At 37.6% G+C, this 24,391-nt stretch overlaps 1 protein-coding gene across 7 annotated transcripts in view; it reads left to right on the forward strand.

Annotated features, from left to right (window-relative positions):
* The window catches only part of DLG2 (discs large MAGUK scaffold protein 2), a 1,173,098-nt gene that overhangs the window by 413,605 nt on the left and 735,102 nt on the right, over positions 1–24,391 (forward strand). For 5 of the 7 annotated variants that reach the window (XM_028128522.2, XM_054725745.1, XM_028128526.2 and 2 more), the window contains exon 1: positions 14,581–14,889. The exons of the other annotated variants lie outside the window; for them this stretch is intronic. In XM_028128522.2, coding sequence (XP_027984323.2) covers positions 14,581–14,889 — 309 coding nt within the window. Of the gene's footprint in view, positions 1–14,580; positions 14,890–24,391 lie in introns of those variants that run through there. 7 annotated transcript variants of the gene reach the window in all.

Genomic DNA, 24,391 nt, shown 5'->3' on the forward strand with positions numbered 1-24,391 from the left:
AGATTGTATAGGTTTTAACTGTAAGTTCTATGACACATGATTTGTATATTGCATTGTGTGTCCACCACCCAAAATCTGTAAAGGGGGCCATACATATGGTGACAGAGATGATGAGTACAGTTTTCATGTTCCAGCTCCAGTGTTGTATGAATGTTGATTTTGTTCCTGGTTTCACTTCTTACCAATGCTATGACCATGGGAAAACTATAGCATCTTTCTAAGCCAATATCTGTATCTGAAATTGGCATCTCAGTGTTTACCATGTTGGGTTATTAGAGTCAAATGAAATGTCTATGCTCAGGACAAACTGTAAGTACTCAACACATGGTAAATATGTTGTCAATGATGATGTTATTAAGAACACAGCCAAGGGGGAGAATGCCCTGTTCAAAAATAGGAGTTAGAAAGGTAAGTTTAGGGCTAATATAGAATTCTGACATTCAATAGAAATCAATTAAACTATCAATTAACCTCTATTGAGTGTCCATATATAGGCACTACAGAATTTTTTGATGTCAGCCTCTGCAATTTATAACTGGAGTGAGGGAAGTGATAATAATGATAAAAAAAGGGTAAAGCTTGTTGTGCCTTATTAAGTGCCAGGCACTGTACTAAGTACAGAAATGTACTCATGTTATTCTCACATCAATTCTATGAGGCAGGGACTATTATCATCCTTATCTATAGAAGAGAAACTAGAGACTTGGAGAGGCCAAGTAAACTCAGATGTCTAACCTATGCCTCATCTATTTTGACTGGGAGAAAAGCTCTCTATATAAAACCCTAATATGCAAATTGACCAAATGATGGAACAACCTGCAGAACAACCGGTGGGCCAGGGGTGGGGCCAGCGAGCAGGCGGCACTAGGCCACCAGTGCCCCCCCCCCCCCCCCCCGCCACATCGCCCTGCTGGTTGCCCCACAGAAGGGGGTGACTGGCGGGGCAATCGGGGCACAGTGCCCCCCGATCTGATGTTAGGATGGGAGAATATCCATAGGAGAGTATGCCCTTGAATTAGCAGAATAGTAATATTTAACGCTAATACTACCTTTAGCTGGAGAGATTAGAATATTGAGGCTACAAATCTGAGATTTATTCAGCTCAGCTGCACTGGCCTTTCTCTTTTATATTCCAGTTCAACCACAGCATTTGTATGATTGGAGTGGTGGGGAGCTAGTGCCCTTCCCGCTGGATGCAGGGACTTGAGTGCCGGCCTCATGTGCATCCCCAGGTTGCCAGCAGACGCTGCTGTGACCAGGGGCCATGACCCGGGGATGGGCCAGCCAAGGAGCGGGATCTTCCTCCCCATGCCGCCGCTGGGGCCACGTGCCCTCCCTGCCTCCCTCTGCCTCAGGGCCCGTGTCTGAAAAGCTAGCAGCAGCCAGCAAGCGGCCACCAACATGAGCAGCGGGCCTCAAAGACCAAAAGTACACACACCCCTCCCCGCCATGGCCTTCTGCTCGTGACTCCTCCCGAGCCCCCATCCACCCCACCCCTCGCTCGCTGAGAGACCCACCCCCCACCCCCCATGCACGAATTTCATGCACCAGGTCTCTAATAAGTACATAAAGGTTGTACAAGGATTTAGCACATTATGCAAACTTTTTAAAAATATTCCTAACAAGGGAGAAATATTCCTAACAAGGGAGGACTTCAAGTATGTATGCAGCAATTAAAATGTTCTGAGCTCTCAGGTAAGCACAGTAAAGAGCTATTTAGGGAGGGGAGAAGGTGCTTGTCTTAGCCTATGAATAAGTGGTGGAGGTGGAATGGCTTTAGGAGTCTGACTTCAGAGGCCCTACTTCTCACCACTATGTCGTGTGGCCTCTCTATTTGGCAAGCTCTTATTGAAAGAATGTAAAACTGAGAAAATAAGCCAGAAAATTCACCATGCCATACTTTTTAACCACCCTGCTATGTGTTAAAAATAATAGTAAACCTAAATGTTTATTAGAATAACATATTACATCTAAATTTCTCTAATCATTTGGGAGGCACTGTGATTAAACCTCAAGATGTTGACAGGGCATCACTCATCAGATATGCCTGTCTTTCAGCAACCACCGAATGTGGTTTCATAGACTCTGCAGTCCACTCCCTTAGTTTTACAAATGTGGTCATTAAAACTTAGCAAGTTAAAGGAACTTCTCCAAGGTGAGAGCTAGTTCATGGTAGAGCCGGAAGTAGAGCATATTTCCTAAAACCAAGTCTCATTTTTTCCAACTTTAATTCAACAAGTATTTACTGAACAGTAAGAATTATATGATGAGGCAAGGAGAGTGTTAGTTTACAAATAAAGGATGATTTTTATTCTTAGAAGTTTATAATCTAGAAGGAGAGACAAACATGCCCACATATAATTATAAAACTCACCACAATGGAACATACTCAGCAGCAGGGACATCCCTCATATTGTCCCTGTATGTCTCCCTGTATGTCAGTCAGCGCACTTGTTTATTCAAGGAATTCTGCCCTGCCAAATTGCTACCCTGAATACAGTTCACTACTTTACCACAAGGATAGTTCCTGGTACAGAACAGACAGTCGATAAAACCTTATTGAATGAAATGAAAAGCACAAAAGCAAAATGATGTAAATTAAAGAGGAGGCAATGATTAATTAAATGTGAATTTGAAATGTACTGGCCAAAACAAAGCCAATTAGGTAAAATTTGACTAAAATGTCAAGTCTCCAAGGAGAGGAGATCATTGAGCTGGAAGAGGGCCTGTCATGTCTATTAATCCATACCCCTGCCTTTAGGCCAACCCACAGATGAATTACCTCTGACAAGTCAGAATCTGGCTTATTTTTAACTCAGGAGGTTTTGTGACCTTTTGATAACTTTAGAAAATATCTATTACAAATCATTCATCAGAAAAAAATAAGAGCATGTAGAACTTAGACCAAAGAAAGACTGATTCTAGATCATGGTTCTCTCTTAAATTCTGGGTGTGACAACAAAAAGCCAGGCAGACTGCTTTAAGGGGACCTCAGTGGTGGGTGCCATACTGTCCCATAGTCAGAGGAAGGTCCATTTATATTTGTTCCAGTTTGATGCTGTGCATAGCATCGTTCAATCTGTCTCAGTATTTTATCTTGAGATGAGAGGACCGGTGCACGTGCACTGGTCGGGTCCCTCAGCCTGGCCTGTGCCCTCTCACAATCCAGGACCCCTCGGGGGATGTCAGACTGCTGGTTTTGGCCCAATGGCCTGTGGGGATAGGGCCAAAACCAGCAGTCCAACATCCCCTGAGGGATGCAGTAGTGCCCTAAGTGGCAGGCAGCCGCGGAGGAGCCCAAGCCTGGTCCAGGTGCCACTCCAGTCCCGCTCATCCCGGCCCTGCTGCACCTGCTGCCGCCGCTGCTCAGTAGCCCTGCCACAGAGGTAGCCCTGCCACAGAGGCGGGAGAGGCTCTCGCTGCCACAGCTGTGCTTGCCAGCCATGAGTCCGGCATCTGGTGCCTGTCGGTCAGCTGAGCAGCACTCCCACGGTTGGAGTGCACTGACACCAGGGGGCAGCTCCTGCATTGAGCATCTGCCCCTTGGTGACCAGTGTGTGTCATAGCAACCGGTCAACCAGTTGTTTGGTTTTTCGGTCATTCGGTCCCTTAGGCTTTTATAGATATAGATATTTCTTTACTTATTTTGTGACTTTTCCTCCCTCCTTTCCTTTATTTTTTGTTATTCCTTTTTTTCTCTTTTCCTTCCTTCCTTCCTTCCTTCCTTCCTTCCTTCCTTCCTTCCTTCCTTCCTTCCTTCCTTCCTTCTTTCCTTCCTTCTTTTCTTCCTTCCTTCCTTCTTCCTCCTTGTACTCCTTCTCTCTTTTATTCAGTTATAAGTCAATACCATAGTGTTATTTTGGCACATTTTATTATTCATGCATTTTCTCTCACATTAAACTCAGAGCAGGAGATGGCCTGTGTAGAGCCCCATACCTTCCTACACTACCTTGTCTGCTCCTGGCAACCAGGGAAGAATCAGTTGAGCACCCAGCATTGGAAGAGTGGGGAGACTGGCACTTGGAAACAACACATGCAGGATGTTACACATATTAGGTTCCTAAGAATCTGATCAAGAGCCCAGAGTCCCCCACCATTTAAATCAATATACTTTCTATATTTAAATTAATTTTCAAGCCAATGAAAGCTTGGACAAGAGCATATTGTTACATGCACTAAGCTCAGTGTTCAGTGCTAAAGAAGTTAAAAGACAAAAGTATAAAAAATAACTATAACTATAAAATATGTTAATGGATGCACAATACAAAATATGTAATTTGTGACTTTAATAACAAAGTGTGGGGGAAAGTAGAAGTTTAAAGTTTGTAATTGAAATTACACTGTTATCACTCATCAGTTTAAAGTAGATTACTATAGGAATAAAGGTGTTTTGTTTGAGTTCTATGGTAATCACAGAGAAAATACTTACAGAAAATAACCAAAAGAAAATGAGAAAGGTATCAAGTCACTCCAGTACAAAAATTTAAATAAGTAAATAAATAAATGAAACACAAAGGAAGATAGCAAGAGAAGAAAAGAGGCATACGTAAACTATAAAACAACTAACAAAATGGCAAGAGTAAGTTCTTTCCTATTAATAATTTATTTAAATGAGACATAGAGTGGCTGAATGGATCATATAAACAAGGTTAAACTATATGCTGTCTATAAGTGACTCACTTTAGATTTAAGGGCACGTGGAGGCTGAAAGTGAAAGAATGGATAAAGATATCCCATGCAAATAATAATCAAAAACTCTCAAGAAAGACAAAGAAAGACATTATATAATGATAAAAGGGTAAATTTTCCAAAAAAATATGACAATTATAATTACATATGCACCAACATCAGAACATCAAATACATGAAGCAAACATTGACAGAACTAAAGGGAGAAACAGATAGCAACACACTAATAGAAGATTTCAATGCCTGACTTTTAATAATAGATAGAATATCCCGACAGAAGATCAACAAGGAAACGGAGGAGTTGAATAACCCAATAGATGAAAAGGGCCTCACACATATAGAGAGCTGTTCAATCTAATAGCAACAGAATACACATTCTTCTTAAATACACAAGAACATTCTATAGGACTAATCACGTTAGGTCGCAAAACAAGTCTTAACAAAATTAAGAAGATTGAAATTATATGATGTATATTCCAACCCAAATGGAATGAAACTAAATAATGGCAGAAGGAAAACTGAAAAAAGTCACAAATATCTGGAAATTAAACAACACATTCTTGAACGATTAATGGTTTAAAGTGGAAAGCAAATGAAAAATTCAAAAATATCTTGAGACTAATAAAAACACACATACCAAAACTTATGGGATGCAGCATAAACAATACTAAGAAAGTTTATAGTGATAAATGCCTACATTAAAAAAAGATTTAAAGTAAACAACCTAACTTCATACTTCAAAGAACTAGAAAAATAAGAACAAATTAAACCTAAAGTTAACAGAAAAAAGGCAATAACTAGGTTTGAAACAAAAATAAATGAAGTATAGAGTAAAAAAAAATAGAAAAATCAACAAAAATAAGAGCTGTTTTAAAAAAGATAAAATTGAAACTTTTAGCTACATTAACTAACAAAAAAACAAGAAAGGCTCAAATGAATAAAAACAGAACTGAAAGAGATGCTGCAATTGATGCCAAATAAATTAAAAGGATTGGGACTAATGTGAACAATTATATACCAAAAACTTAGATAATCTAAGATAAATAAATACATTCCTAGAAAAGGAGAACCTATGAAGACTGAATCATGAAAATTATAAAATTTGAACAGACCTATAACTAATAAGGAGATTAAATCAATCATTAAAAGCCTCCCAACCAAAAAGAGCCAAGGATGAGATAGATTCACTGGTGAAATCTACCAAACATTTAAGGAAGAATTAATGCCAATTCTTCTACAACTCATACAAAAATTTAAAATGGTAGGATCACTTCCAGACTTATGAGGCCACATTACTATGATACCAAATCTAGAAGAAGACACCACAAGAAAAGAAAACTTCAGGCCAATATTTCTAATAAATAAATGCAAAAATTCTATACAAAATACTAGCAAACTGAATTCAACAGCACCTTAAAAGAATCTTACACTATGATCAAGTGTGCTTTATCCATGAGATTCAAAGGTACTTCAACATAAAAAAAAAAAAATAATCAATGAGATATACCATATTAATAGAAAAGGACAAAAATCACATGATCATCTCAACAGATGAAGAAAATCATTGACAAATTTTAATATTATTTCATGATATCAACACTCAACAAACTAGAAATAGAAGAGAATTACCTCAACATAACAAAGGTCCTATATGAAAAGCCCATAGCTAACATCAGACTCAATGGTGAAAAATTGAATTTTTTTTCTCTAAGATCAGGAACCATATAAAGGTTCCCACTATCACCAGTGTTATTCAATGTTGTACTGGAAGTCCTATCCAGAGCAATTAGGCAAATGTGTGCGTGCACACACACACACACACACACACACAAACCCAAACCAAATTAAAGGTTTTTAAATTAGCAAGAAAGAAGTAAAATGGCCTCTGTTCACAAGTAACATTATTTTATACATAGAAAACACTAAAGATTATACACACAACTGTTAGAACTAAAAAGCTAATTCAGCAAAGTTGCAGGATACAAAATCAATATACAAAAATGTGTTTGCTTATATACATGACAATGAACAATTTGAATGGAAATTAAAACAATCTTATTTACAATAACATAAAAAATAATACACAGGGATAAACTTAACCACGACAATGAATGACTTTTACACCAAAACTTACAAAACATTGATGAAAGAAATAAAACACAAATAAATGTTCATAGAGCAGAAGACAACATTTTTAAAAAATGTCCATACTACCCAAAGCAATCTTCAGATTCAATGTAATCCCTGTAAATATTCCAATGGCATTCTTTACAGAAATAGAGAAAACAATACTAACATTTATGTGGAAACATAAAAGTACCTGTATAGATAAAGAATCTTGAGAAAGAACAAAGCTCAGACCTGTTAGTGTGGGAACCCCTTTCACGTCCCGCATGGTTCAGGGTTCAGGTTCAGGGTTCGGGTTCTGAAGGAGGCCGCACACAAGTGAACAAGACTAGAAAAGTATTAATTTTGTAATATTGGGGGCCAGGTGGGAACCCACCTCAAGGGGGTGGACTATACCCAGCTCTGGCCTTGCTATCCCTTTTATTAAGATTATGGGATACACCCATAGCCTTTAGGCAGGAAATTCCAATAATAGCCAATCAGCAAGAATTTACATAAGACTAACAGGTGGAGGCTGCTTCAGCTACCAATGTCTCAACTAAACAATGAGTGATTAGCTCTGACCTTTCAGAGCATTTAAGGTTGATCAGCCTTCCGGATTCCCTGTCCATATCTCTCTACCAGTGAGGACAATGGGCGGCTTCCGGCATGTTAGTATGACCATTATAAAACAATAACAGCAGCAGCATAAACGCACGAGAAAGTGGAGAAATTGGAACCCTGTACCCTGTTGATGGGAATGTAAAATGGCTCCGCTACTATAGAAAACATGGACGTTTCTCAAAAAATGTAAAAATAAAACTGTCATATGACTCATAAATCCCATTTCCATTTATTCAAAAAAGTGAAATTAGGGTCTTATTTGCACTTCTGTGATCTTTGAAGCATTATTTACAACTAGAGGCCCAGTGCACCAAATTCGTGCATGGGGGGGTCCCCTCAGCCCAACCTGGACCCTCTCCAATCCAGGACCCCTAAGGGGATGTCCAAGCAGTCAGACATCCCTCTCATAATCTGGGACTGCTGGCTCCTAACTGCTCACCTGCCTGCCTGCTTGCCTGTCTGATCGCCCCTAACTGCCACCCCTGCCGACCTGGTCACCCTCAACTGCCCCCTCTGCTGGCCTGGTCACTCCTAACTGCCCCACCCACTGGCCTGGTCCCCCCTCACAGCCCCCCTCTGCTGGCCTGGTGGCCCCACACAGCCTGCTGTTTGGTTGTTACTATGAGGGCATCATGATCAATTTTCATATTACCCTTTTATTAGCCTAGATAGCTCCGAGGTGGAAACAGCCTAAATATCCATTGACGGAAAAATAAAGAAAATGTGGTATATAGAAACAATGGAGTATTATTCAGCCATAAAAAGGGAAGAAATCCTGTCATATGCTACAACATGAATGAACTTTGGGGACATAATGCTAAATGAAATAAGCCAGTCACAGAAAGACAAACACTGAATGATTTGATTTATATTGTATGAGGTATCTAAAGTAGTGAATTCATAGAATCAGCAAGTAGAATGGAGGTTGCTAGTGCCTGGGAGGAGGGGAATTGAGGATTTGCTGTTCAAAAGGAATATAATTTCAGTGGTTGAGCATTGACCTATGAATCAGGAGGTCACGGTTTGATTCCTGGTCAGGGCACATGCCCAGGTTGTGGGCTAGATCCCCATTGTGGGGTGTGCAGGAGACAGCCAATCAATGATTCTCTCTCATCATCGATGTTTCTATTTCTCTCTCCCTCTCCCTTCCTCTCTGAAATTAAAAAAATATATATTTGAGAAAAAAAAACATTTAAATAAATAAAAGCAATAGAATTTCAGTAGTTCATGATCAAAATGTTTTGGAGATTTCCTGTGCAACACTGTGTGTGTGGTTAGCAATGCTGTACTGCATACTTAAACTTTGTTAAGAGGGTAGATCTGTGTTATGTATTTTTTAACCATATTTAAAAATATATAATTAAGGTATTGTTATAAATACTAATGCTGTTTAATTTTTTAACTTTTTAACTTGATTAATGGGGAGGAAGAGGAGGTGTCACATTGCCTTTCTGCTCTCTATATATACTTTCTGGATCCTGAACTCACTGTGCCTCTGGAGTATATCACTTTAAGAGGGTCAAGACTTTGGTGGTTGGAGTTTGGGATTCTCTCCCTGCTTTCCCACTGAATGGCTTTTTTCCCCCACTCCCCCTTTTTCACTATCTATATAAAGGGAGAACAACTTGAAAACACTTGAGAGGAAATCACAGCTGTCAGGAAGTATAGCTTTTATGAATGAATATCTTACTAAAATAAACAAAAGCCATTTCAATTTCTTAGTATCATAAGACCACTATCAAATTTCTTCCCCCAAATGAGTTAATGCATACCACTACACCACTCAGCCACACAGAATGTTTCACTCAAATGATGACCTTAAGAGCACATGGCTAGTTTGTGTTTAAATTCACAGTGCTTATTTGTTCATTTTGCACTGAGAGGAAGAACACAGACTTGAATACCAATGTTGGTATAACCACTGAAAGACAATTTTTATCTTCTTTCTTACTTGATTTGTTTTAATAAATACTAAACACTTCCTTTGTGCTTGGTTCAGAGGGTGCAGATACAAAAAGAGCCCTCTCCCTTCCCTAATGGCATTTACCTATATTCTGTGTGAGAAGAATGGCCCAGAATGAGTAATAGTGTAATTTTTACTTTAAATACAGACACGTAAGTGTTGAAATAGAAAGGCACAGGTGTGTCTAGCCAGTGTGGCTCAGTGGATTGAGCATCATCCCATGCACCAAGAGGTCACTGGTTCGATTCCTGGTCAGGACACATGCCTGGATTTCAGGCTCAATCCCCAGTACAGGGCCTGCGGGAAGCAGCCCATTAACATTGATGTTTCTATTTCTCTCTCCTCCCTCCCTCTTTCTCTGACAAAAAGCGGTGAATGTATATTAAGAAAAAGAAAAGAAAAAAGAAAGGCACAGGCGCTAAGTGGGTGTTTCATGGGAGGATGACCTGATCTGTTCTGGAAGGAGGGTGGGGCACAGTGTCCAGGGAATGGTTTCTTGGGAAGGTGACATTTGAGCTGAGCTCTGAAGGACAGGGAGGACTCCAGAATTTCTGAATAGAAGAGTCTTTGGGATGGCAAGCTGGTGTGAAGGAAGGTCTGGGAGACTTGTTTTGGAGCTGTGTTGCAGAGTAAGCCGACCCTTCTTGAGTGTATTGAATGATTCCTTGGGATGGCTTGCTTTCAGGAGGTTGTTTCTTGAAGCACCTTATAGAAGGCTGAGTAGGAATGACTTATGTGAAGGGTGAGTAGGAATGACTTATGCGAAGGTGTGGGCAAGGGAAGAGAGCATGTGTAATGGCCACAAGGTAGTCAAGGCCTGTGTGGTTGGAAGGTGGATGGGGCAAGGGGGTGAGGCATGGATGAGACTGGAGAAAGCACAGAGGCCAAGTCACACAGGCCATAATCAAGGACCAGGCAGGCCAGTTTGAAGATGTTGTCTATGGGGATAAAGATCCTCAGAGATTTTATTGACTGGTGTTATGCAGAGTGGGACCTGACTGCATTCACATTTCGGAAGAAGCCACTCTGGCCACTGTGTGAGAGTGAATTGGAGTAAGGGTGGAGGCCAGAGACCAGCTCGGAAGCTGTTTCACCACCTCGGCGGAGACGTGATGGTAGCTTCGACCAAGGTGGTTGTCATAATGGTGGATTGAGAGAAATCGACCCCTGTGAAAGGTATTTACATACACAAGCATACAAACACTGTGGAGTGTAACTGAATATGCCAGGGGCGTCTGGAAAGCTTCCGGGGAGTGACATTACTCTAATCTTGAAGGACAAGGACAAATTTCTTGTAGCAGTAGAGCTCATTATTTAGATTCAATAGCTACAATTTGTAAATTATAAATGATTATTACCTTTTATTAGTGTTCTTCTCAGAATCTCTAAGAAGTGTCACGTAACTTAAGTTCTTATTTCTCCAACAGTGTTACTGTGTTAGAATATAATACATCTGCATTTCCTGAAACCCATTTTACAATTCAGCCTTACATTAATTCAGATTAATCCCCTCTCCTCAACACCCACCAAAATCCAAGCATATTGGCGAGAATTTGGGACATTTTAAAACTATTTTTGTTTACTTCCTATTAAATTCTATGTCCAGGTGAAATCTCTATTGCTCACTGTTAATTCCTTCTTGCTTTGCCTCCTAAGATTTATGATTAAATTGGTTTAAGTATTTTGGAAATAAATTTAGAGCCTGAAATACTTTAAATATTCTTGGTGCTCTCTTATTTTGAAAGGTAAATGTGATTAGATCTGGAGATTGCCTAGGCTGGAGGCTATTAGATGTACAAGAATATTAATTTGTTAGCATTTATAACATCTCTAGAATTTGCAGTCCCAGGAATAGACTATCTACAATTTTGAAATCAAGATAAATTGTATCTAATACTTTATATCATTTTGTGATTATCTAACACATTACTTATGGATGCTAAAGGGCTTCTGCTACCCAGTCATCCTTTAGCAAGCACTACTTAGCTCTTCCTTGGTAATTAATATTTTCATTTCCCATATGCAGAGAGAGCCTGAGGAAATTTTATCTGGCAAGGATATCCGCATAGTGTTTTAGTGCGGTACCATTTATTTAGTATGTCATCGTTGCTATTTAATTTTAAACAAATCAAGCCAGGATATTCATTTAAGCCTCTGCTTTAAAGCTAGGGGTGGCTCTATGGAGACAGTAAACAGGTCAAAGAGAGGTCAAGAAGATACATCTCATCTAGGCATTGCCCTGTGCACCATCTGCCCATGTTAAATCACAATGATAAGTGGGATGCGTACTCGGGCACCACTAATTCTTGTTTGGCCAGAATTTCATGTCTTCTCATGGTCATTACAATTGTCCAATTACAGTTGATCAAATTGAATTATCTTTAATTAGTAGGTCTGTCTCATAGTACAGTGGGTTAGTTGGACACATTTATCTGTTTAAGTGGTCTGTCTTCAGACTTAGAAAGCCAAACATCATGTTTGAAAAGGGAAAAAAAAATAGACAGGAAGAGGAAGACAGGAGGCTGGAATTATGTTATATGTATTAAAGTAAAGAATAATTTCAATATAGTATTATAATGAGTTTAATGGAAGTTTGATATGGTCTTTAAGATCCTTCAAGGCAAGTAATATTAGTTACACAACATATTTATCAAAGTAGGAATGACATGTTGAGGTTATTAAAATAGGAATTCTGTTGTCCTTGTGTTAAGAAGAAATAGCTCATTAAAAATGACTTATTCAACGCTGGCTGATGCCTCAGTTGGTTGGAGCATTGCCCCATATATCAAAAGGTTGTGGGTTTGATTCCTAGTCAGGGCACATGCCTAGGTTGCAGGTTTGATCCCCAGTTGGGACACATATGGGAGGCAACCAATCAGCGTTCTTCTCTCATATCAATGTTTCTCTCCCTCCCTCTCCCTCTCTCTCTAAAAATTGGATTTCCCCCACTGAGTATCACATAATGAGCTATTTGCCCCAATTTTACCATTTTCAAGCATTGATCTTGATTCCTTGATTTTCTTTCAGGAAGAAAGGCCATTAATGCCACATATTTCTTCCCAATAGTTAAAGTGTTAAAGTCTTCTCCTTCTTACTCTTCTTCTTCTTCTTCTTCTTCTTCTTCTTCTTCTTCTTCTTCTTCTTCTTCTTCTTCTTCTTCTCCTCCTCCTCCTCCTCCTCCTCCTCCTCCTCCTCCTCCTTCTCCCCCTCCTCCTCCCCCTCCTCCTCCTCCTCCTCCTCCTCCTCCTCCTCCTCCTCCTCCTCCTCTTCCTCATCCTCCTTCTGTCAAATTTCTTTAACACCTCAAAACCAGCCCTGAAGCTAACCTTAATGGAAGAGCTTATTTAATTCAGAGCTTATTTAATATTTAATTAAATATTGTTTTCAAAACACGTTAGTCAACTGCTTCATTCCTCTACTCTTCTTCTATTTATATATCCACCAAACCCTCCATATATCCATCCAAGAAATGTATTCTTAAGCCTGCTATGTGCTGGGAAATCAGTGCACTAGGTGCTTTGAAAAAATGATCAGTAATGGGCCAGGGCCTGCCTTTTGAACTTATTCATAGGAGTTATAATTATTTAACAAAGATGTTTTGGATGCCTACTGTGCCAGGCAAGGTACTAATGTCAACCTCCTGTTGAAAAATTGGAAAAGGACACTTTTTGTGGAGATACATGGAAAGAGAAGATCCTGCTTCATTCATTCAGGGTTTTTATATACATCAATAATTTATCTAGCGAATCCCAGCATTGAAATGTAGAATATGTTATAATCCTAGCCTTTGAAATAATAACCTTGCCAGATTATTCAGAAATGAGGTCTACACTACCCCAGCCACTGGTCATTCCACTGAGAAGTTAGATCTAATAGTACCTGATGGTCTGTAGATAAAATTATTATATCATGGGGTTATATCATCATTTTTGGTGCTGCATAGATGGCAGCTTGCTTCTCAATCAAACCAAAATTATTTCCTTAGGATATGTGATAAGCATTTATGTTACAACATTTATGTTACAGATGGAGAAAGTTTCAAAAAGAATACAAACTCTAAGTACCTTTTCCTTTACTGAAAATACTATGGGTGGCTTCTGTGAATCATGCTAAATTTTTAAAACAATCATGTCCTCTCTGGAAGGCAATTTCTTTAAATTGGATAGATTTCACTTATTTTTCAGTGAAAGAATTTGAAAATTCTGTCTTTGGAAACCAAAATGCTGGATGGCAGAGTTGGATGTGTCTTTTACTTTAAAATGCAGCCCCTTTCTGTGGTGAATGTATTTGTTGTGGTAAAGTATTTGAAAGGAAATCCTCAGCATAATTTTGGGTAAAGAAAAACACTGTGTTAAAATAAGCCAACCCCTCAGTTTTGAACTTTTGAAAATTGCTTTTTTTTTTGAATCAGAAGGAAATAATAATTGTTCATAGCATAAAGAATGTTTGCTTAGATTGCAGTGAGTAATCATGATCTAAAACACATTAAACTTCCAAATTTTAAAGGACTCTAGTAGCATGCTGTGACCTCAGCAATTTTTTCTAAATGAATTGAGCTTCTTTAGAGTTAATACTGATGCTCTTATTTAGTTGCCTCATGATTTGGTCTGTCTTGGCAAATATCACTCTCGATAAGTGATTCCTGTAAATGTTGGAAATTCCTTGACAGGTTAACTTTCCCATCACTTTAAATGGCTTCTGCTATGTTGTTTCAGCCTAGATGCATTCTTTCCGGAAAGAAGGGTCCTGCTAGCCTGATAAGAAGCTCTCTTTCCTGAGGTCTGTATTTGGCGTGGGGATCAGCCAGGAGAGGGAAAGCCAGAACGCCAAATTGCAGAGAGTATTCTTTACCGTGGGGCTCCATCCAAAAAGGGCTTGTCATGCAGTGTACAGTCTTGTAGCCCAGCTGTGTGGAGCATTGATTGCTTCTGCCTAGAGCAGGGATACTGTCAAGTTGCTCTGTGAGTTGAGTCATCTATTGACAAAGAGCTACCAGCCCGCAGATAATGCTGTGCGGAGCTGCTCTCGCTGCTCCCACTGCTCCCAGGATGCACTGCTTATAGCAGCTGTCAAAGCTACTGAGGGATCCACGCGAGGGGGAAAAAAGAGACTTTTACAACTGCCTGGAAGCAAAGGGTGTCAAGGAGGAAACATTCCTGGGCAGAGCTGACCAAAGGAAAGAGTAGGCATCAGTGCACTATGAATGCATACCTCACCAAGCAACACAGCTGCAGCCGGGGGTCCGATGGGATGGATGCCGGCAGGAGTGCACCCACAGTGCTCAGGGATGCCCACTGCGCTTGTGGCTGGCAGAGGAGCCCTCAGGGACTCGGGTACAATTCTCAGACCATGCCTTCTTCAGGACCTGGGGGCCCAGCTTCAAACAGGACCAAGCTGGTCACCTTGTGGGACAGTGTGCGGAAAAGTCCCCACAGGATGAGCACCAAGGGCAAAGGGACTTGTGGGGAGCACTGTGCCTGCCCACATGGCTGGTTCAGCCCAGCACAGGTGAGCCTTTTCCTTATGACTTTCCCTTGAGTGTCGGAAGAAACTGCCAGCAAGTTGTGTCAGGTTAGGATGGTTTGGAAACTTTGCTGAGTCTCCTTGCTGATGTGTTTTTGGAATATGGTAGGCCAAGAAAACCTCTCATTTTCACAGGTTTTGGGGGCTCACACCTCAGGGTGGCTTGTGCAAGTCCAGGGATGCTGTGCTCAGTTTCTTTTAGTGACTTTTCCCCCAAGTTCAACTTTTCTAGTCTTCAGATGATTTCACTATTTTGCATCATGGTCTTTTAACTGCACTTTTACTTCTAATCGTTGTCAACTTTTCTATTCTGCCTAACCTAGGGTTTCTTTTTTGTTTGTTTGTTTTAAGGAAGAGAAAAGATAACTTTAATCAGATACTTTCCAGCTCTTTAAAGTTAAAGGAAGATAGATTTATTCAGTTATGGAAAGTGGTGATTTGAACTATACTATTCTAATTTAATTCTTATAATGCTGTGTACCTTTTTAGTAATAGAGAAGAAATTATGTTTATACTAAATAATTTATTTTACAAGCACAAGGAATAATTGGAAGCAAGCTATAGGATGATTATGCTCAAAATAAAAAATGAAATATTTCATTTATTCATAGAGAAGCAATAGGTTATTTATATTAAAAACTCTCCTAGAATACATTTCTGAAGCAAATATGCAGATTCCCTTAATTTGATTCCTAGCTGATTCTTGCCCCAAACTACTAGCATTTTACCAGAAATTGTTGGTTTTTTGTTTTTCCTGCTTCCATCCAGTGAGGGAAAACAACTTTCTGTAAATTCTGTACAATATAAATAAAATGCACCTGTAATCACTGTCATAAGTACAGAACAATGACTGTTCTTAAATATTCATTGAAAAGAGAAAAGCTGTGTTTGCAGAAAAATCCTTTCTTGATTTTAATATGCTTTTAGTATAATTGAGAAGTGAATATTGATCATGAGTAAAACATTATGGTGTGAAAAGTGTAGAGAACATTCTAATTTTAATGTTAATTTTATAAAAAGTACTTCCAAGAATATCATACATCACTAGATCTTAATGATATAGTTATATATACCTGGCCAAATATATGGCTTTTGTTGCATTAACATCATGCATCTTAGCATTCGGCTTTAAATCAAGAACATATTGTCATTATAGTATTAAATTCAGTTTGAAATGGAGCTTGACATTTGACACTCAGTTAATTTTTAAAGTTAGCATCAATCCCAAACTGAATAAACAGTCCTGACAATTTTGAAGTATCTATATAGTCTTTCACAAATACATGTGTTTAAATGTCTTTAACCTATATCTCTGTATTGATTGCATCCTCAAGGTTCCCAGAGGCAAAGCACACAAACTCACATCGAGTTTATTGTTTTTATAAAGAGTAGAGAAAGCAAACTTGCTTTAGAGTAGAAAAAAAGCAAACTTGCTTTATTATAATTTTTTATTCAATATGTAATAAAATTTTATTTCATAAATGATAATTTTCCAACCCTACATTTGAATACTACCTTGTAATAACCATTCTCTAGAACTCATTTCATCAACCAAGGGAAACCTTTTTCTTCCTTAGTGTTTCACAAACTCAGCCTCCTACTTGCCTTACATTTATAGCTATTGTATGCTTTAAAGAATTGAAATAGAGTCTCTGCACTAATAATTAGAGATCCAGTGACATATGAGAAGGCAGTAAATTGAAGCAACCACCATCCCTCATTATTCCTTTGCACATAAATTTCTATACCTTTTCTCCTTTATGCACATGTGCTTTATTATTGGCTGGGAAGAACAGTGATCCTTAAATATTGGAGCTATAATACTATATATTTTAGGCTCTTCAATGTTGTGACATTCTCACCTGATCCTTTCACTCTTTTGCCATCTCAGTCCCTTAAAGGTGCTAAGCTAGAGTGATCAATTTATCTCTTTGTCCCACTCCTGTACACTTTCAAATATATTATGTTGAATAGTTTCTAATTTGTCTATATATACATATGTGCACAGATTTTAACATATGCATTAAATATCTCTAGAATACCTAACTACTTGCATTGCATATATTAACATTTTATGTATGTATAAGTATCTATACATGCATGTATATACACACATATAAAAATAAAGTTCTATATTCTTTTTATCTAGAATATACTAGCTTGTTTTTATAAAGAATGTTTTATTCTCTCTGTATAAATACATTTCATTATTTCTGATAGGCACTCAAAAATGCTGATATATTTATATAAGTATATATGTTGATATTCATTTACATATGCATCTATAGAATAGATCTAATATTTAAAATATACAGATCTGTGTATGTACTATATGCCCATGTATAACTATCACACAAAAAAGAGTATATAAGTTTTTATGAATATGTCCATTAAAATAGTCTGTTTTTATAATTTTGTTATACTATTTCTACCCCTTAAGTTAACTGGAGATATTGTGTGAAATATTGTAAAACAAAGGGCAGAGCTGATAACAAACATTAGACTTCTTGGTGGAGCAGGGAGAAGGGGAGTGCATGTTTCAGAATAGCCTAGGGAGCTGCATGGGGTACAGAACGTGCCTGAGGGCTGGTGAGCCTCTGGGAGCTAGGATCCTGCCCTCGGAGATATTTGCTGTATTTCGTGGAAACTGGCAGTGTGATTTCCGGCTGCTATAATAGAGGGCCATGGTAATGACTTGAGTTCCTCCTAAGGCTCTTGGCCAAACTCCTGCTATTTGGGGGTGGGGTGGGGGGCTGTGTACTAACAGGACTCTGTCATTATGTTTTTTCTCAGCAGGACTAAAAAACAGCTCTCTCCCTGCTCAAATCAGTTTTCATTCCATTTGGATCTGTAGAATTAATATAACCATAATGATAGGTAAGAAAATGGAAAATTATAGAGTCCAGAAATGAATTTTAGAATGCACATCTCAGATAATAGTGTTGGCCTTGGGAGGAAAAACATGTCCGTCACTGCTTATGTGGCATTTCTCCCCAACGCAGACTGATCTGGGGAGGCAGCACAGAAGAGTGACTTGGAGACTAGACATCTATGCATTTGCTCTTTATTCATATTTAATTCATTCATTTCTAATTTGTTTATTCAACTATCATTTCTTGGGTGCCTTCTCTGTGTCACTTTGTCAGGCCCTGTGGATATAATAGTAAACCAAGTAGATACTATCCTACCAGTGTAGAGCTTATAGCCTTTAATAGTATATAATACTTAGCAAATATATCCTTATATACACAGAATTATACTATCAGAAATTACAATTTGGAAGTGAAATAAAGTTCCACGGAGTCCCGCCAATTCCATAGTAAATGTATATTAGGAGACATATTAGGCCACAGAGAGTGAGAAAGATACTTTTTTTCTCTTTTTTTAAAGATACCACATCTCTTTATGCCTGCGTTTTCTGGTTTCTCAAATGAGGATAAAAATAATACCTAACTCATATGATTGTGGTGAGGAATGATTAACATAATACATGTGAAGCACTTAGCACAGTGCTTATAAATAATACAGGTCCAATAAGTATTTGTGGAATGCATGAATAAGGAGTCCGCCAAATGTTGAAAATTATTAAGCTATTCCATAATTCATTATACCTAATTTTCTGGGAAGAGAAGAGAGGTGAGTCTGTGAAGACTTCCTAGAGGTAGTGATACATGAGCTGAATTGAATTGAATCTTTAAAAAAAATATATTGTACTTATCATCAAGTGGGCAAAGAGAAATAAGCTTTGGGGATAAAAAAATAACAAAACCAAACACACGTAGCACCTTGTTGCCTGAGTGGAATTGCTCCTGGTTGTCTGTGCGCGTGGTGGGGTGAGCGGGGATTGGTCACAGCAGGCCTGGTGGGCCTTGATGAGGACTCCATTGCGACAGCTGCAGGGAGTGCCCACAGGATTGGAGTGCCTGCTCTGCCATGGTCTATGTGTTTGGCTTCATGGTGGTTAAACCCTCCTGGGCCTCAGGTGCTCTGTTTCTAAGAAAACCGGTTTTTCCCTAAATGAGCCTCCCTATCTCCGCCAATACTAACATTCGGTGACTGTCAACGGACACCCATTAATTAATGGGAAGCACTTGAGGAAGGATGTATGCTTTAGAGCTAGATCATCCTAAATTTGAACTTGCAGCGCTATATGACCTCACTTGTTTAACTTCTTTAAGGCTCATTGCTGGCCTCTCTCAAACGTAGGGTGCTAAAAGCATAGTGTAGAAAAATATAACACGCATTGAGAATACCTAGAGTCCAGCATGATACATAGAACACAGACATTTTTCAATTAAAAAGGGTAGTTATGATTACTAGTAAAAGGTTTATTATCTATCAAGTTAATTGTTGTTATTATTAATTATTTTTGTGTTTTATTTGAACTTCTAGTTTGTCCCCTGAATTTATTGATGTCTTCCTTATAATGATGAAGGTTAGGCTAGGCAACTGTCCAGAAACATTTGGCACAGGACCACGTGATGATGGGGTGACATTTTGTCCTTCAGGGTTCTCAGAGATTTACCCTAAAACTAAATCATGTAAGATAGAATTGTACTAATGAAGTAGCATTCCCATAAAATTGTATTCAGAGGGAGGTGATGTTAGATTTTCTCAGTAAAATTCTACTGGAACAATTGCATTTGAAGTATTTAGCCAAAATCTGTAAATCTTCCCTAATAGTACCTTTGAAGCTCCTCCAGAAACAGCAGTTTGCAGCAACTTGAGTGCAAAGGACTTTTTTTTGTCCAGGAAGCAGGGATGCCCTAGGCTGAAATTTCAGGCTCAGCTTATGCCCAGCCAGAAAGATCTGACAGCTTGTTTTACCTTTGTGGCTGCTTCTACTGATTCCTTCTATGAAGAGAGCCCCTTACCAAGAAAGAATAATAAGACATTTTAGTGTCTGGAAGACATCAGCAGCCCCTAGGCAAAGGAAACAGCAAAGAATTAGAGGTATTACAGGAGGTCTTAAAGCATTCCATGGCAGCCCTGAAGCCACTTGGTCAACGCTCCTGGCAGCCCTGCTTCTGGATGCTGACATCAGCAGAGCATTCTTTCCGGGGCAGGATGAAGAGAAACAAAATACAGACGCTGGAAAAGAAAAGAGCAGAGATGACAATATTTATTGAATACAATATCCATAATGTGTGAAGCACTGTGCTAGGGGATTTCTGTTAATCATTTTGAATTCTCCCAAGAACACTAAAAGAGTGATATTGTAATCCCCGTTTTACAGATATGTAAACTGAGATTAAGAGTAAATTGCTCATGATGGCATAACTGATAAGGGTAGAACTAGTTTCAACTGTAGGTCTATCTGACCCCCCTTAAGCTTTCTACCATATCTTACAGAAAAGCCTGTTGGAGGTACTCTCAGAGGCAGAATATCCCCAGAGATCTCTTTAATTCTCTAATTTTTGTTAGGGATTTGAGGCACCTAAAGAGCCCTTTCCTCTCTGATCAAGGTTAAGAACTGTGCTGATTTGAACCAGACACCAGAATAAGTACTTGAATCTAGAAAGTTCTCTTAATCTATGGTTATTTGTAAATTGGATTCAATCTTGCAAATGTGTGTAGTAAATTTTATTAAATTTGTTGATTAATAAAATTATGTAGGTTTCAAGTGTAAAATTCTATAATACATTATCTATATATTACATTGTCTATTTACTACCCAAAGTCAAATTTTTCATATTTTGCAAAATTTATGGTGAGGAATTAGGAACTATGTGCTATAAACTTAGTAAGTGTTATAACTTTGAACTCTGGCTGCTTCTACTGATTCCTTCTATAAAGAGAGTCCCTTAGCAAGAAAAAAATAATAAGATTTTTTAGTCTTTGGAAAATATTAGCCGCCCCTATGCAAGGGAAACAGAAAAGAATTAGAGGTATTACAGAAGGAATTAAATTGCTATAAACTTAATAAATTTATAGCACATGGTTTATTTTCTGTATTTTAATCACAGAGCATCATCTTGCATTACTGAATGTTTGTGAATTGTACACACGTAACCTACCTACCTGTGTATCTATCATGCCAAGAATCAAATACCTCTCTTTAATACCACCGTCTCCATTGTCTGTCCTCTTCCTTTTTCTGGTAGTTTTATCTGTTGCAAATGTAGCCTTGCCTGCTTTTATTCTCCTCTATTCTCTACTCTGTCCCAGCCTTTTAATTTCCCAAAGGCCTATAATATTTATAATTATGTCAGAACTGTATGGAAATTTAGAGGCTATATTGTATATTTTCCAAAGTAGAACCTGAAGCCTAGAAAAGTTAAGGCTTGCTCAAGGTCATTAAATTTGTGACAGAATTTATAAAAGTCTTTGAACTCAGATTTGAGTTTTATTTTTACTGTTCCAGGCTACACTACTTCTCTTAGCCCTTATGTGCTCCTCTTCATAAAGCATAATTACTAACAGAAAATTATTAAGCATGTAATTTGTTGATAATGTGGTCTTGGGCATTATACAAAAATTACATAAACCTAATTTCTACTATCTCATAATTCAGACCAACAGTCCCCAAGGGCATAAGGAGAGAGAAGAGCCACTAAAAATTATTTTAGGAATGCATGGGGATAATTATTGGGAGATTATGCTGGCATTTAGGAGAAGGGGGACATACATTATAATGTGCAATATATAATGTGCAACAAAAAATTGTCCCATGTACTTCACAATTGTTAAATTCCACTGGATGTTTATGAAGATGTTTTTAAGTTTATTATTTTCCAAGTGTTCAAAATCAAATTTGGAAAAAAAAAATCAAATTTGGTGTTACAAACAAACTATTTTCTGAAATGATTTAATAATCATTAAATATTATAGGAATGTAACTCCTGTGCAAATCAAGGAGTCATTATACTTAGTTCTGTTAGGAATTTTATCAAGAGTTGATTCCCATTTTGGAAAATCCCATCCTTGGAGCAATGCTGCAGCTCTTGGTACTGTGCCATTGACACACTTCTCCTGTATCAGTCTACATTTGCATGTCGCCTGCAAAAAATATATATAATTGAAGAGACCTAGGGATTCTTTGAATAGACCTAGACCCAAAGATTTTGAATTGGTAGAAACACAAAAATCTCACCAAATTTCACTAATAAGATTGTTTTTAAAATAATTCATTTGATTGCCATACCACATATTAATTTAAAAAATATTTCGTTGCACAATATGGAATCTATTTTGTGAAAATTATTTGAAATTATTTATTTTAGAGTTTTCTGTTGTTTTCAATATTACTCTGGTATCATCTCAAACGTCACCTACCCTCAATTTCCCTATAAACTCTTAGGTTGCTAGGATTTTGTTGTTGTTGTTTTTATACCCATTTCCCATTTCCTATTTATATTTTTGTTAAAGGATAAAGTTTGAAAGTCTTTTCAAGTACTAGAAATTAAATGTATACTTTTACATGAGGAGGAATTCCAAACAGGAGTAAAGATATATATATAGATAGGGATAGATAGATGATGATAGATAGATAGATAGATAGATAGATAGATAGATAGATAGATAGATAGATAGAAACTTTCTCACTGGACTGCCCTATAGTAAATTGAATTATCTTTATGCTAACATTATAAATAAAGGCCAGTTTGTTTGCAAAAATATGACATTTTTATATTCTCTATTTACATTTTTACTTTAATTATTGCCAATAATGTTAGATTATCTATATTTCAACTAAAGTTATTTCCTTTGATTTCTTATCATATGAAATGATCTGTTATCACTTCTTCTAACACCAGTTTTCAATCTAGAATCCTTTACATGTCTGCTCTTTCACTTTTCCTCTGCTTCTTATAAGAATTGGTATGTAAACTCTATTCCATTGAAATCTAAATGTATTCATTATTAAGTGTATGTAAGCATTTGACTACTTCATTACATTGTCTAGTATAGTTGGGATTGCAGACTGCCACATTGAAAACATTATAATATAAAGTAATTTCTTCTTTTACTTGAGTTAGAGCATTATATATACACACGTGTGTATATATATATATATGCATGCAGTTGTATTATCTATGAGTTTATTTCAGATGGAGAAAGGAGGGTATTATAAAATATTTATTATGAAATGGAAAGGTTGATTATGATATAATTGAGAACTGCTGGTTTAGATATTTGATATTGTTATGTGTGTGTGTTTAGCTTGCCTTCCAACAAGACCAGGAGTCAGAAAAGTATAACCTACAGGTCAAATCCAATCTGATAATAGTTTTTGTATAGCCATGAGCTAAGAATGTGCTTTTGAAATATCTTAATAGTTGAAGAAAATTAAAAGAATAATATTTTATGGCATTTGAAAATTATATGAAATTTCAAATATGCTATCAATAAAGTTTTATTAGAACCCATCCATGCTTATTTGTTTACATATTCTGCTGCAATGGCTACTTTTGAGCTGCAATGGCCAAGTTGAGTAGTTGCAATACAGACTGTAGGGCCAGAAAGTCCTAAAATATTTACTGTCTGGCCCTTTATAAAAAAGTTGGCCAACCTCTGCGCTAGACTATCAGCTTCCCTTTTCCTTTTGATGGAATATCCCATTCTGCCTAATAAATCCTATTAATTTTTTAAAGACCTAGTTCAAGCATATGCTCGAACTAGGTCCTTTCTGGTCCATTTTAGCTCACAAAACTTCTAGTTAACATGGTGTCCTGCACAATTAGCATATTACCTTGCATTGTGGTTAGTTGTTTCCTTCTCAGTCTCCTGATTAGAGAGTGAGATAACTCATATGCTCATCATAGAACTTAACTCACAGTAGCCATCTGTTCAGTCACCGCTTTGTGACATTTCCTGAAGTATTATTATTGAATTATATATGTGGACCCAGACTTGTCAGCAGCATCTGTGGCTGTGGAGTGGAAAGGCTGCATCTGCTTTATTTTTATGTCTATCTGCTTTGCTAACTAAATTTCATGAGTGTGCAACCTATGTATTTAACATTATTTCCCAGAACCTGGCATGTAGCAATAGGTCAATAAGTTGCTCTGAACTTCTGAATGAATGTTAGCATAAGGCCCTGTATATAATGGTACTTAATCAGATTTGGATTTAATTTATAATTATCATTATTACTAATTCTGCAAGTGCATTAAGATCAAAAGAGGAATCTATTCTTACAGTAGCTTGATTTAATAATAAACAGATTGTAACAAAAATTTAACATAGATTTATCATTTTATTTCTCTTCTATTTAGTTTTACTCAGATTATTATTCTCTTCTGTGGTGCTGTTAAAATGTTGGAATCACTGTTAACAAATTGGTTCTAAATTCAAATGGGTCATGATGTTCAATGATGAGAGGAATAGTACTGAACTTTGAGAGGATAATAAGAAAAAAAATCTGATTCTACAGTTTCTTTGTCTAATTTAGGAGTCCCTTGTTCTCTAGAAGGTTGAAATAATGTCCTAAAATATTATTTATAATTAGTTTCTGTACAACCTATTGTAGAATGCATGACCTTTC

Source organism: Eptesicus fuscus, chromosome 13 (genome assembly GCF_027574615.1).
Source record: "Eptesicus fuscus isolate TK198812 chromosome 13, DD_ASM_mEF_20220401, whole genome shotgun sequence".
Lineage (NCBI taxonomy): Eukaryota > Metazoa > Chordata > Mammalia > Chiroptera > Vespertilionidae > Eptesicus > Eptesicus fuscus.